General features: G+C 32.7%; 1 protein-coding gene across 1 annotated transcript; it reads left to right on the top strand.

Annotated features, from left to right (window-relative positions):
- Positions 1 to 8979: 8979 nt before the first annotated feature.
- LOC145578789 (eukaryotic translation initiation factor 3 subunit K-like) lies at positions 8980 to 14660 on the top strand. Its single transcript, XM_081636092.1, has 8 exons — positions 8980 to 9274; positions 9884 to 9940; positions 10086 to 10136; positions 10285 to 10347; positions 11362 to 11412; positions 11489 to 11555; positions 13867 to 13949; positions 14162 to 14660. Exons 1-8 carry the CDS (start codon positions 9134 to 9136, stop codon positions 14363 to 14365), a joined length of 717 nt encoding a protein of 238 aa, XP_081492218.1. The 5' UTR covers positions 8980 to 9133; the 3' UTR covers positions 14366 to 14660.
- The last annotated feature ends 61 nt before the right edge of the window (positions 14661 to 14721 follow it).

The following is a 14721-nucleotide window of genomic DNA, read 5'->3' as shown; positions in this document are numbered from 1 at the left end:
GACATTTGTAACCTAAGAAACAAAAACATTGGGGCTTTCCACCGGTGAAATCTGAAAGGAGGCTAGGGTTTTTTTCCCTTTATTTACGGAAATTTTAGTTAGGCTTATTAATTACTACTCGCTCGTATTATTTTTGTATATTTCCTCTGCATTTTATTTCCTTCAAAGTCCAAAAATTATTGTAGGGTCTGTTTGTCTAAAGCCCCATAAATCATGAAAAAAATTATCACAAATTCTTTAAAAAGACCGTGTATGACAATTTATTATAAGATTGGTTAAAGTTATCTTAAAAGTATTAAAAGTTACCTTTTATACTTATTATTTTTTTAACAATAAATTTTATCTTAAAAAAAAAACTTATAATGTATTAGTACAAAGTTTCATATACGGCTGGCTGTACGGTGCGGCCAGCTATATATATATTTTTAATTCTTCTCTCTCCTCTTTTCTTCTTCCATCTTCTACGACATTTTCCTTTTTTTCCCCAACTTTATTTCTCTCTCCTCCTTTTTCTTCAAACTTCATTAATAGTGTCATCTTTTTAGCACAAATTTCTTCAAACTTCATTAATGGTTTAATATTAGAAATTTATGTTCTACGAATTTTATGTTGAATTCAAGCTTATTTGCTGAAGATTTTGATTATATAACTTGTAAGTTGTTAAATTTTATTACTCAATTTTTTGTTTAATTGAATGAAGAACGAAGAACAAATTGTTTTCGTGTGTAGTGGTGGTTTCGTGGGTGGGTACTGGGTAGTGGTGGTTTCGTGGATGGGTAGTGGTGGTTTCGTGGTTCTGGGTTTTAGATATGGTTTCGTTGGTAGTTTAGGTTGGTAGTGCCGTAGTGGTTCATTAGTGGTGGTTGTTGGTGGTAGTTTTTTGTTGGTGGTGGGTAAGGGGTTACTAGATCCGGTCAGGGGTTACTGGGTGGTCCGGTCAGGGGTTACTAGGTCGGCGGTCAGGGGTTACTTGGGGTTACTAGGTTGGCGGTCAGGGGTTACTATGGGTTACTAGGTCGGTTAGGGGTTACTTAGGGTTACTAGGTCGGGGGTTACAAGGTCGGTTAGGGGTTACTTGGGGTTACTAGGTCGGGGGTTACTAGGTCGGTTTGGGGTTACTAGGTCGGGGGTTACTAGGTTAGTTAGGGGTTACTTGATCAAGGGTTACTAAGTCAGTCAGGGGTTATAAGATTGGTTAAAATTATCTTAAAAGTATTTAAAGTTACCTTTTATACTATAAAAGTTATTATTTTTCTAATAATAAATTTTATCTTACAAAAAACTTATAATGTATTAGACTAATCATATTAACTTTCATAATAATAATCATGAATCAATAAGAAATTACACATTAAAAATAAAATTTGAAGAAATGACGAAATAAAAGCCATCCGTTAAGAAATTAAAGACTATGAAAATAGTTAAAGTTATCTTTAAGCCAACCGTGTTACAATAAAATTAACGTACATCACCTTACATAGATGTATTGAAAAATTATACGGAGGATAAGTTTACGTAATGTTTCTTATGACAAAATTAGATAAATGATGTCAAAAAAAAAAAGACAAAATTAGATAAACTAAACATAACATTATTTGGTTTCAAAAAAAAAAAAAAAAAATTGGAAAGCTAAACGTGGCCCCGCGAATATCTAACTAACGCCCGCAAAATAAAGTAAAATTACAAATTTACCCTTTTTTAATAAAAAAAAATACCCCCTCAATTTACCCCCCTCTTCATACTACCCACCACTACCACCTCTTCATACTAACCACCTGTAATACCCCGTATTTTTATACATATATATTTTATTTTAAAATATGTATTTTATAAAGTATTTGAATAATTTTAATATCTTAATTATGGTATTTTAACTAATATTTTTATAAAAGGAAAGTTTATTTAATTTCTTTATTTATAAATGTTGGGGTTTTATTTTAAGAAAGTTTAATTTTAACAAGTTTTATGAGGGAATGAATTAGGAAAAACTAAAAGAGGGAAGTTTAGGGAAAAAAGGGATTGGTAGAGAAGGGGTATAAATATCCCACTTATGAGGCAAATCAACTTTGCCCAGAGTGGAGAAAAACCCAAGGTAAACTTCTCTCTCGCTTCTCCTTATTTTCTTTCTTTTTCTTTTCCCCTTCCCCTTTCTTTTTTTTCGGCTGCTCTGTTTTCCGCCCCCTCCACCGCTGCCAGCCACCGGCAGCATGTGGCCGCCGCTGCCAGCAGCCGGCAGCAGGTGGCTGCCATGCCTCCTCTTCCCCTTTTTCGAGTGTAAAAAAAAAAAAAAAAAAAAAAAAAAAAAAAAAAAAAAAAACTTAACTTTATTGTTCTAATTTAATCTTTGTTCAAATCTAATTGTAAATTATGAGTTTTGGGATTTGATTTTGATGTTTGATTATAATAGTTATGTTGATTAATTTTCAGATTTGATTTTTAACTAAAAAGCCCCAATTTTTGAACCCTAGGTTCTTGATTTATGAGTTATTGAAGGATTATGATGTATATTGGTTTAGATATTTGTTTCAAGTGTTTTAAGGCTTAATTACAACAAGTTTTAATTAAAATAAAGTGCTGGAATTTTATGTAGGACACTTAATATTATGTTTCTTGAAGGAATTTTAATTACCCATTAATTGGGATTTAATTATGGTGTTTTAAAAATAATTTCAGCTTACTTTAATTAAATTATGAGGGGTTTTAAAATAGTATATATTGCTGGAAATTTATTTAGAGTGGATTTTAATACTCTATTATGATTTTAATGTGTAGGAGACTTCGAAGTAAGCAATTTATATTAGTCGTGGCGATTTTAAGATCGTACTCAAGGTATGTTCGTTCGCGTACTTAGCATATTTTGATGATGCAGAATCATGCTAGGCTTGATTTCAATCAATTACAAGTAGTATCATGCTAACTTGCTAAGGTTTATGTATGGAATTGTGAAGTATTGGTGTTGGTGATTGAATTGTGAAGCATGAATTATTTGTGATGGTTTATGGATTGGAAAATTATATTTTGGCATGATTATATGGACTATATTTATAATTATGGCATGTTTAATTAAAATACATGTTTAATTAAATTACATATTTAATTTGGCTTGGAATATTGTAAAGGAATTTTATTATGGTTCATATAATTTTTATTGATCCTTTAAGCATGAAGAATGAGCTATATAAGTGTCTATGTACACGAGGAATAAATTGTAGGAAATTTTGTCAAAAACTACCAATTAAAGTGCGTGTTTTGAAAACCACTACCTATTAAATTTTTTTTTTTAAAAAGAACTACCACAAAGTTGTAAAAGTTTAAGTAGCACTACCACTTTAATAATTCCAACTAGAATATTCGGCACGTAGGTTCTACTTTTTACCTTTACCTCATAAAATCATCATCTAAATTAACTAAATTACCATTCATAAAGGTAAAAAGTGATATAAAGTGAGACCCAAATACCGGAGATTTTAGCCAAAATTGTTAAAGTGGTAGTGCTAGTTAAACTTTTTATATCTTTATGGTAGTTCTTTTAAAAAAAAAAATTTAATAGGTAGTTGTTTTCAAATCACGTGCTTTAATTGGTAGTTATTGACAAAATTTCCTAAATTATATGTTGGTGCCTTTGTGCATGATAAGTCTATTTTATATATATATTTACTCCCTATCCCACGGTCATATTTGTGCTTATTTGAGCTCTACGGAGCTATTTTTATTACTAATATACGTTTTCTAGTATTTTTGTAGAGTTGGTATTATTTTGTAGGAATTTACAAATTTATGACGATTCCCGAGCTTATTGAACCACTACAAAGATATTGGAGTTTGATCGTATTTTATGACCAATTATTTTAAGCCCAAGACCGAGCTAAAGAAATTTGGTTCGGTGATTAAGGGCTCGATATATGAAGAGGTCCAAGATATTACAAGTTATTTTATTACGGACCAAACAAGGAAGAAAATTGGGTCCAAGCTTGAGGAGCCCAATCCCAAAAGAGCAGCTCAAGAAGCCACGAGATTGATTGTTGGGCGTAATGTCTGGCGGGCCCAATCAATCAAGAATCTTTGGGCCACGGAATGCGCATGATTGTTGAGCTGATTTTGGGACTTTGATTCCTAGATTAATTTTGGCAATTTTATCATAGTTTGAGACTTTGAGTAAAGCTAGGATTATCTTTTTGTTTCTTAATAAGATTCCTTTTCTTTTCTTATATTATAAGGGATGTAGTAGTACGGGGGGGGGGGGGGGGGCAAGTTTTTAGCTTAGGTTCTTAGTTTTAGTTTTAGTTTTAGTTTTTAATTTAGTTTTCTTTTCTCTTTTCACTCTCTAACTTTTCCCTCTCTCTCCCTTAATTAAACTCTTAGTATTATTTTCTCTCTTGTTTCTCTCTCTACAACTCTTGGTTTAATTTCAGTTATTTATTTTCTTTCTTCTATCATGTCTTCTTTTATTGCTTTGATTAGTTTAGATTTAATTATGCGTGAGTAGTTCTCTTTCTAGGGTTTATGGGGATCCATGAATAACATGAAGGGGTAATTTATTATTATTGATTGTCAATGCTAAATTAATTTCCTATTGATTGATTTAATACTATGTAATTAGATTAGCGCTGGTTTAATTGTATGAGTTACGCAATATTGATTCGAGATTCGAGAGATGAGAATTAATATTAAGGCCTAGTTTCAATAGGCAGTTTAATTTATAAATGGTTAAGTCGAGATTCGAGAGATGAGATTTAATACCGGTAAATTAACTCTGTGATTGTAATACGTAGCGAAAGCCCTTTATGATCTGATTAATTGATACATTGATGATTGATTTATATGTTTTACCCTGGAGTATTATTTATTGGTGAACCTATGCCCTAGGTCTTTTGTTCATTGTTTTTCTCCTACTTTTATTTCTTCCTAATTTTATTCTTCGTAGTATAATTCCTTTAAATAACAACAACATTCGTTACCTTGATAATTTAGATTATAATAATTAATTAGGAATAGAAAGACTAGTTTTCCTGTGGATTCGACCCTACTTCCCTATCTGCATTAGTTAGAGGACTTAGGTAATTCTTTTGATTAGGGGATACGACTTTACCCTGTGAGTGCACTTAAAGTGTTTTTAACACCGAGGGATAGGATTTTTGGCGCTTTATGCGTTTAAGGTGTCTTTGACACTGAGGTAGAATTAAAAGGGGTTCAACATTAAATAATATGTGGTCACTAATTATTCAAGAATTAAATAGGTATGTTTGGTTGATTGAATAATTATTGTTGATTGATTTATTATGCTTTGAGAGTCATCACCAAGTCCAATAACATGTAAATAACGTAAAGTGAAAGAGATTACGCACCAAAACTCTTGGAACGTATATACCTTGAGTATGAACAATGGGGGGAGTTATGGGGTTTTATATTTAACCATAACTTCTAATGGAGTACAGGACGATGTACATTCCTTTTTATTTATTATTATGCGCAGGAATTCCGCCACCTTTGAGTGGTTTTGTCGCTGACACGGTTAGCTCCCGTGTCAATTAACCTCAATTTATTTGGGGGAGGTATAGTTGGAAACCCGTTCGATGCGTAATCAACGCTAAATGAATTATTTAGTGTCTTGTTGATTGTTGTGTGTGCTTGTAAACAGGTGCAATGAGGTAAGTGTGTGTTGATAGGTGAAAGCATGTTAGTGTGTTTAATTACGCTTTTATACTCAGCTTTACTGATTGTGTGTGTTTGTGTGTTTGGCCATATCTTTATCTTGGCCCTATGATGAACCATTTTTAATGGAGAGTAGTGGGGACAAGTAGAGATAAACTTTTCAGGTATTGAAGCATATTAATGACGGGGCATGAGAGAAAAGTGAATCATGCTAGTTTCCATTAGTTTACGATGTGTTTTATGCTTTATTTATTTATGACATATTTTATGTGGACTAACGCAAAGGTTTGGTTTTGGAATGGTTTTGAATAAGGGCCTTTAATGGTTCCAAGTTGTAGTTTGATTTTATTTGACTTCGTTTGTTTTGGTTTTAAACTCTACTTTCGTTTGGTTGACTATTGAGTTGACTTGTTTTAACATTTTTTAATTTTAAGTCTTCCGCTGTGTATCTTTGATAATTGCCTTAGCCGTTTTCACGGTGGCAGTAATGTCTTAGATATTCCTAAATCGTATTTTAAAGAGTAGAATGGATATTTAAAGGAAAAGAATTTCTAAGGTGTTACACCACCATTACCACCTCCTCCTCCTCTTTTAACCACCAACTCCTTACCTCCGGTTTCACAATCTACACGGCCGCGGTAGTGACGAGTAAGGACAAAGGGAAGTTTGTAACACCCCCGATTTACTATTAACAATAAATAATAAATAAAAGAAAAATAAACAACCTTTAAATAAAATTGCGGGAGCATACACCTAAATCGGAGGTATTACCGCCACACTCAACAACCTGTCAAGTGTTAAGGCTTACAAAAATCCCAATAATTACAACCCAATAAACTAGGTGAGCTATTTATACAACTTTATAAACTCATGACATCACACTAATCGAAACACTTGAGCTCCTTTAGCTACGACCACTTGATCAGCCTGCTTAGAAAATCTTGACTGCTCACCATTAAGGACAAATTCCAAAATAGATCGTCGCAGGGCCACCATAAGAAAAAGACATGGCCGCAAACACAAGTAATAGAACAAAATAACGCACACACGTCAGCAAAAAAAGCTGAGTAATCACCACATATCAGAATACAGAGTATAATAAGATAATCAACATTACTAGCTCAATTAAATAATGCAGTTCAAAACTACATAACACATTGTACTCTGAAAATAACCTTTATCAACTCAACCTCGAATAATAACACAATCCTTCACTCAATTAACTCATAACCAATTAATGTGTCATGCTCTTTGTTTTATACCTAGCCTTGAACATGGGTAATTCGAATAAAACCAACAAGTATAAAAACTTGAATACTCCCAATAACTAGAAAACACCTTGAACCATACCACATACAAGTCAATTCCCACTGTAGGGGACCACAGAAAAATAAATATTAAAGATTGTACCTCATTCTTAACTCATGATTATTACCCTCCTACCAATAAGCCAAAGACTAAGTTATATAACGTCGAGCCTCAAACCAAGAACATAATAATAATTCTCAACCATTTGATCTCATACATCGATCAAATAACCATTCACATGATAATAAATAATATCTCAATATTGGCACAGGTTCCCAATTCATATATGACGACATATTCGGTTCATAAAATATCTCAACTCTTATAGAACAAATACTAGTACCCAAAATTAATCAAATCTCCACCCAAAAATAATACTCTGCATTAACAACCCTAAAACCTTGATAAAACAATACTCACTATAACAACAACATTAAAACCCTAGAAAAATAACACAATCAATCAATACGACAATTAAATCATATAATACCACACACTAATCATATACATATAAATCATGATCATATATAATTCACAAATTATAAAATTTAGACATAACAATACGGAGTACAATTAATACCAACAATTTATAATCAAACAAATCAAAAAATTAATTAAGGTAATGTGATTACATAAAATAAATAATACAATCAAATTATAAACAAACGATCTAATTAAGGGTTGATAGTGTGATTACCTTTTCGATCATAGACAACCATAAACGAAGTATCTAAATTCTAAAGCATGTACGATTCCGCCCTGACGAAATTGTTTGATATATATATCAAAAAGGCTACTTCAAATTGTCATTATAAAACTTGGAAGGATGACTAAATATTAATTGGTAGGCTAATGATCAATTTGGTTTTTAGTGTAAGGTACGTGTCTTTCTCGGAAGGAATGATGTTGAGTGATAATAAGGATTTGTTGCACATCAAATAAGAAGAATCAAGAGGCAATGATCTCACTGTTTCCTTATTATAAATTGGAACGAGTAATGGTGGAATAAAGATGGGTTTGCCCTTCAAACTTACGCATAGTAATCAAAATAAAACGGCAGCCCTTTTTTTTTTTTTTTTTTTTTTAATAAAGTTAAATATTTAATATACATATAAAAATCTAATTTATCATATAAAGATTCCAACGAAAAAGTAGGATTTTATAGTTTGACAAATTTATCAAATAAAAAGTACAACTCAAATTTTATCTTTTATTAAATCATAAAATATATGGGTATTACAAAGTTGGTCACCGGCGGAGAAAATGTTTGTTTTTTTTTTAATTTTTTATTTTCTGAATTCGCGGCAAACGCCTAGATTTTTCGCACGTCCTAGGCTTAAACACCTAGTTCATGTGAACAACCGTGTGATTGTATGAAAAATCTGGGCGCTTGAGGTGAAACGCCTAGTTTTTTTAGAATAACTTAGGCTGAAACGCCTAGTTTTTTCCGAATAGCCTAGGATGTTTCGAAAAAAAACTAGGCGTTTTAGCCTGGGGTATTCGAAAATTCTAGGCGTTTCTTGGGTTTTGAATTTTTTTAAAAAAATTATCGTGACGTACCGATTTCGTACGGTTCAACGAGCCTTTAGCGAGCGTCTAAGGTTGTGTTTCTGGTATTTTGTCGTTGTCCATAAGATCTAACGAATTTGATTTTGCAAAATTTAAAAAATTTATTTGCTATTGAAACTCACAATGGTTAGGGTGGTTGTTCGATGAGTGTTAGTAGCCGTTGACCACTAGAGAAAACGGTAAAAAGTTTTGTGTACAATAAAAGTGTGAAATTTGAGGTAAAATTTATTATTTTTATAATCGTTATTATAAGGATAAATACGTAATTTTATTTTATTTTACGAGCGTTTATTAGATATTCGAAGGCGATATTTAACAAAAAAAAACATTATTTTACTCAAAATCAAAGATCAAATCTTGTTAAAAACAAATTTCTTTTTTTTTTAAAAAAAAAGAAAAAGATTGGAGGTTAGTTTGGTCATTTGGGAAATTTCTATCATAGAGAAGTATACCCTAAAACAGCATAATCGTCTTTCTCCTTTAGCTCTTCTTCCTCACCTCCCCAGATACCCAAAACCCACAACCCTCCGATCTTTCTCCCTCTTTCGTTGCTTATTTTCTTCGAGAAATTAGGGTTAGGGTTTTTCAATTTGAGTGACAGAAAATGGGGAAAGAGATTCAGAAGCAACCTCAACCTCAGCAACAACAACAGCCTGCGACATCGTACACTGTTGAACAGCTTGTTGCTCTCAATCCTTATAATCCTGACATTCTTCCTGATCTCGAAAATTACGTCAATGAGCAGGTATTTTTTTTTTATTGATTTTAATTTGTAATTTTTACAGTTTTAATGTTAATTAGTAGCGAATTTTAATTTATTGATACTGTAGTTTTTTATTTGTTTAAATTTGTTGTTTTTGGAAATTTTAGGAGGGTATTGTTTAATTGTGTTTGTTTTAATCAGAGGGTTAATTATGTGGAGGTAATTTTGTTCAAATTATTTACAATTTAGGTTTCTGTTATGTAGTAAATAGAATGATTAATGGAAATAAAGACTTAAATTTATGGTTGTTAACTAATTTTTGTGAATTTAGAATTGAAGTATGTATTTTTGTACCTTGGCACAATTTGTCTTATTGGGTTGGTTTGAAGATGACTAATTTAGTGAATTTAGGATTGAAGTATGTATATTTTACCTTGGCTCAATTTGTCTTATTGGGATGGTTTGAAAGGTTCTCATCGAATTTGAGTAGATGCTGAAATGTTGCTTGTAATCTGTTTCACAACTCGATACTAAGTGAAAAGTTTACACCTTTAAAGAGAATTCGTCTAAAGATGCTAACTAAGCCATAAAATTACTTAAACATGTACATTGTTTATTGTTTGAATTCTGCTGTTTCCCTGTGTTTATCAGGTTATGACTGGATCATACAGTCTTGATGCAAATCTTTGTCTTCTTCGGCTTTACCAGGTATAGATTTTCGAATTCAATTGCATCGTAATTTAGTCAGTGAAAGGAATGATGTCGATTTGATGACTAGATCATTGAGATGGATGCAAAGATTGCAATCATTTGTTTTCTTCTTTTAGTGCCTGATTTTACGTTCTCCATGTAGTTTGAACCAGAGAGGATGAGCATCCAGATTATTGCCCGCATTTTGATCAAGGTCTTACTTGCTACATTGCCTTCTTTCATTTGCAATGCTTTTCAAGATGAGGCTTTCTGTGATATTATATGTTTTTTTTTTTTTTTTTTTTTTTTTTTTTTTTTTTTTTTTGTTGATGAATCATCTTTTGCTTGTTTGTTCTACACAGGCACTCATGGCAATGCCGGCTTCTGATTTTAGCCTTTGCCTCTTTTTGATTCCTGAACGTGTGGTATGAGTTTCTCATTCCTTCTCTTTCTAATGTGATTGTAATGCATATATATTTTGTTACACCTATGCCCTACTAAATGAAAATGCTTTAATTCCGTGATTTAAATCCTTTCTTGTGGCTCTGTGTGTGTTGTTGATTTGTTGATAACAAATACGGAGTATATATTTTGGTACACTAGAAATGAAGGATCATGGGCTTCTGAGTTATGAGTTTATGACATATAATTGATGACTGGAAGTGTGTGCTACTTAGAATAATAGGAACTGAATAAGCAAATTAAAGTCATATCAATACTATTAGTTGCTTGATACATTATGAATCAAGCAACTTTTAACTTGTTTTAATGTTGATATTGTAAATCAACAAACAACGCAGCTCTTATATGATACAATCTGAGTTATTGAGTAGATCTTTCCATATTGCCAAGTACAAACCTAGAGTGGCATAGAAGATTTTGGCGCTTGAAATTTCTAGGGCTGTTACCATCTTGATATATTGGAGTCTCAATTGTCAGAATAAGGGGTGGGGTTTGTTTCATTGTGGATCAGAACTTTATTTTTTTTTGTAAAAATTGTAATACCAACACTAGTAAAGATATGGCGGAACAAGAAAATTATTTTTATGGGTTCGGATTTACTATACACATAATAGCATAATCCAAAATACAAAATGCAACTAATAATTTGGGTGTGCACATGTTAGAAAAAATTATGAAGCAACAAAATCAATGCTGGGAACAATCAAACGTGTGACCTTTTAACTAATGTTTATATAACAGAAATCTGATCAAAACTTTCCCGATCCACTATGGGTTCAACTGGACACATACTGGATCCTAAATACTGTGTCATGCCGAGCTTTTGGGAGGTCCAAGCTATTCTACTGTAACTCCTGTCCAGACTGTAGACTAACTTTTATATTTTGTACCAAACAACTGCTGAAGAGTGATATTTATTCCTTTTGTTTTATTGCTGTTGATTAAATTTTTTATGTTTCTTGTGGAATATTTATCAGCAAATGGAAGAGCAGTTCAAGACGTTGATTGTTCTCTCTCACTATCTAGAGGTATAGTTGATGCATTTACACTAGGAAACATGGATAGAATGCATGAAATAATACCTGATTGGTTCTTTACTTGCAGACTGCTAGGTTTCGTCAATTTTGGGAAGAAGCATCCAAGAATCGCCACATTCTTGAAGCAGTTCCAGGTAAATAGTCTCTGCCTCTAAGTTTGTAGGTCTATGTTTTTTGGGGAATGTAGAGGATTTATTGAAGGGATTTGCTTATGAAGTGATTTGTATGGCTTTTGTACATCTAGCTCATGTCTACGAGAAGTGTGGTACTCTGAGGCTCTGAGCTTCGTTGACCTTGGCTAATAGTGGATTTTCTGGTGGGTTTTTTTTTTTTGACAGTTTCAAACTTTCAAACATTTAGCTGATGTACAATTGGGAAGGCATGGATATAATTAGTGATGTCTTAAATGGGTGATGGATGAGGGTGATTAACAGTTGTGGTGTTGCTGAATATATAATTTTTTTTTGTGGCTTTATTCATGACGAACTGCCTAGTAAATCAGGTCATTTTTCTTTCAAAGAAGCAAGGCCAAACCCAAACTTGCACAGAAAAGATAGTTGTCATACACTGACAAATAATTTTGGATTATTGAGAAGAGAGAGGTTGTAATTACCTCAGACTGCTTGATGTGAAAGGGAGCCGACTTATTGGAAGGAAGTGAACAAGCTACACCTTAATTATCTGTATGACTGTATGTACTGATCTTTGGCTCTGGGTTTAGGATGTCATAGAGACTTAGCTTAAGAGTGGATTCCTTGGATTATCTTTTAGGTGCTTTTGAAAATTTTGTGTCACTCAGCCTACCTAGTACTACCTAGATGCGCTTGGTGTGAATGGTTACCTTTCATCTGTATAAGGATGATGAGGAAGGCAGTTATGACATTGCTATTTCTAGCATCTTTTTGTGGATTAGAATTTTGTTTGTATGCCACTGAGATAATGGGTTTGGCCAAACCAGATATTAGATAAAAAAAAATTCAGATATCTGAAATTTCAGATCAGATAACCAAATATCCGCTTGGAAAAACTCAATGATTTCTTATTATTTGGATGTTACTTTTAATTTTCTAATTTTATAGAGTTTGCTTTATTGCTTATGTTTTTCAACTTCAATGAATATACCAATTAGAAAGAAAAACTTTACATAAATTTTTATAAAAAAAAAAAATAAAAAAAAAAGTTGAAAGAAATACTACCTCCGTTTCTTATTAGTTGCAACTTTGGGGTATTATTTATGAGATATAAAATATTCCAAAGTTGCAACTAATACTAAACGGAGGTAGTAAGTATAATAATTCATTAATATTTGAAGGTGTACAAAAGGCATTAACACCGTATTTTAATAAACTTCAATGAATCTGGGTAAATGATGTGCGAGGTTGTTAGGGGGGCTTACTACTTCCTATGCTAGGATTTTACTTTCGGTATTTTCTCGGATATTTGAAACTTTTCAAATGCGATACAAATCTGATCCGAAATATCCTAACATGTAAAACAGGATCAGATTTCCTAAATTTTGGATCAAATTTGCTGAATCAGGGTTACCTAATACTCCCCACCTCGCGTATTCCGTATTAATACTTTCATACCAATACTCAATACTTTTGCATAGTGATATCCCCAAATTAGCATATTTACTGTATTGTAATAGCTCAATGCAGGGAAATAGGATTTAAGAGGGGAAGGGATTCCTTTGCTTTCCTGTTTGTTTCTTTTGCAAGGTTACCTAATACTCCCCTTCATGAACTCCTGATTTAAGTATTTCATACCAGTTTTCCCAATTTTCAAACAAAAAACCTTTAGATTTTTTTCGTGTGTATTATTCATATCATATAATTACTCCATAAAATCGTGGTACAAAAAAATCTCAAATGTATTCCAATACTCCCAACTAGCGTATTGCGAATTTGTATTCGTTCCGCGTATTGGAGCATACTACGTATTAGGTTATTAGATAACCCTGAGCAGAACAAAAGATTGGATTTCTTTGCCCATTCATATTATCACATATATGTAATACATAGACGAAAAGGAAAGACTAGTAGCTTCATTCAGAAATTATGTATTAGCATCTTTGTGATTGGGAGAGACTAGCCTCTATACTAGTTGCTTTCATTTGTTGCTTTTCAATTCAAATTACCTTGTTCCCAGTTTCCTTATAAATTGCTTATGCACTTATTTTCTCCATTTCCAGCCTCCTTTTTAATCTTCTTTGAATATTAATCCATTATCTATCCAATACATTTTTCTTTATAATTATTTTATGCTCATAGAGTCCTGCACTAAGGGCATCATATCAGTTGGTTGGGATTGAAAAGCAAAAAACTCTAAATTTTCTAGCTTAGCCGGTGGGCTATATGAGATTTTGGGTACTTTTTTGGACGCTACTATCATATTTGGCCTTCCCTTTTCCTGAAAAGGTTGCTGACAATCATGTTATTGCAGGTTTTGAGGAAGCAGTTCAGTCCTATGCAGTTCATATTCTCTCACTAACTTGTCAACGGGTGCCAAGAACTGTGTTTGCTGAGGTATGCATTCGATTTTCTTGCACCATCAATGTAAAATGAATTACTTATCATTATGTGTTTTGCCCCGGAATTTATATGAATGTAAATGTGCAACCATACATGAATGATACATTAAGAGGCTAAGAACTTTAGTTAACGCACTGCTTTCAAGTTTTTGTAGGCGAGTTATAGTTGATGCCATTAATCTTGGTTTTCTCTTTGTAATTATACAGGCTATTAACATTGAAGGTCTCGCCCTTGACAAATTCCTGGAGCAACAAGTTACAGAATGTGGGTGGCTTCTTGAAAAGAGTTCCGGAAAGGGCCAAATCATTATCCTCCCTCGCAACGAATTCAACCACCCAGAGTTGAAGAAAAATACAGCAGATAGCATACAGCTGGAGCACATCACTAGGATCTTCCCTATTCTTGGTTGACCTCTAAGCGTTGTACTCCTTTTGGTTGAGAGTATTTGAGAATGGATGACCATTTTTGTTACCTGAGATGCTCTGAATACAGTTTTCTTTTTACCATCAAAAGTTTTGAATGCTTAATGTACTGAGAAATGGCCTCAAATTTTGAGTTAATCCCTTCTCCTAAGTTCCACCATATGCTTTCTTTCAGCTTTTTGTGTAATTATGTTTTCTAAGATTAGAAATTGAACCTATTTGAAACCTGAAACCCCGCTTTCTAGGCTAGAGTCAAAATTAATGCCAATTGCTTTATTATTTATATCTATGAATCCATGAAATAATTATGCTCCAATGTGTTTAAAATCCAAATTTGTTTTTAA

Source organism: Chenopodium album, chromosome 14 (genome assembly GCF_948465745.1).
Source record: "Chenopodium album chromosome 14, dcCheAlbu1.1, whole genome shotgun sequence".
Classification (NCBI taxonomy): Eukaryota; Viridiplantae; Streptophyta; class Magnoliopsida; order Caryophyllales; family Amaranthaceae; genus Chenopodium; species Chenopodium album.
Note: the sequence above shows the minus strand (reverse complement) of the source record. Positions and strands in the feature narration are given on the sequence as shown.

Coding starts and splice junctions, on each gene's coding strand:
- LOC145578789 (XM_081636092.1), top strand. CDS start 9,134: ATGGGGAAAGAGATTCAGAAGCAACCTCAACCTCAGCAACAACAACAG. Junction 10,348..11,361: donor TTTTGATTCCTGAACGTGTG/GTATGAGTTTCT, acceptor AATATTTATCAG/CAAATGGAAGAGCAGTTCAA. Junction 11,413..11,488: donor TTCTCTCTCACTATCTAGAG/GTATAGTTGATG, acceptor CTTTACTTGCAG/ACTGCTAGGTTTCGTCAATT.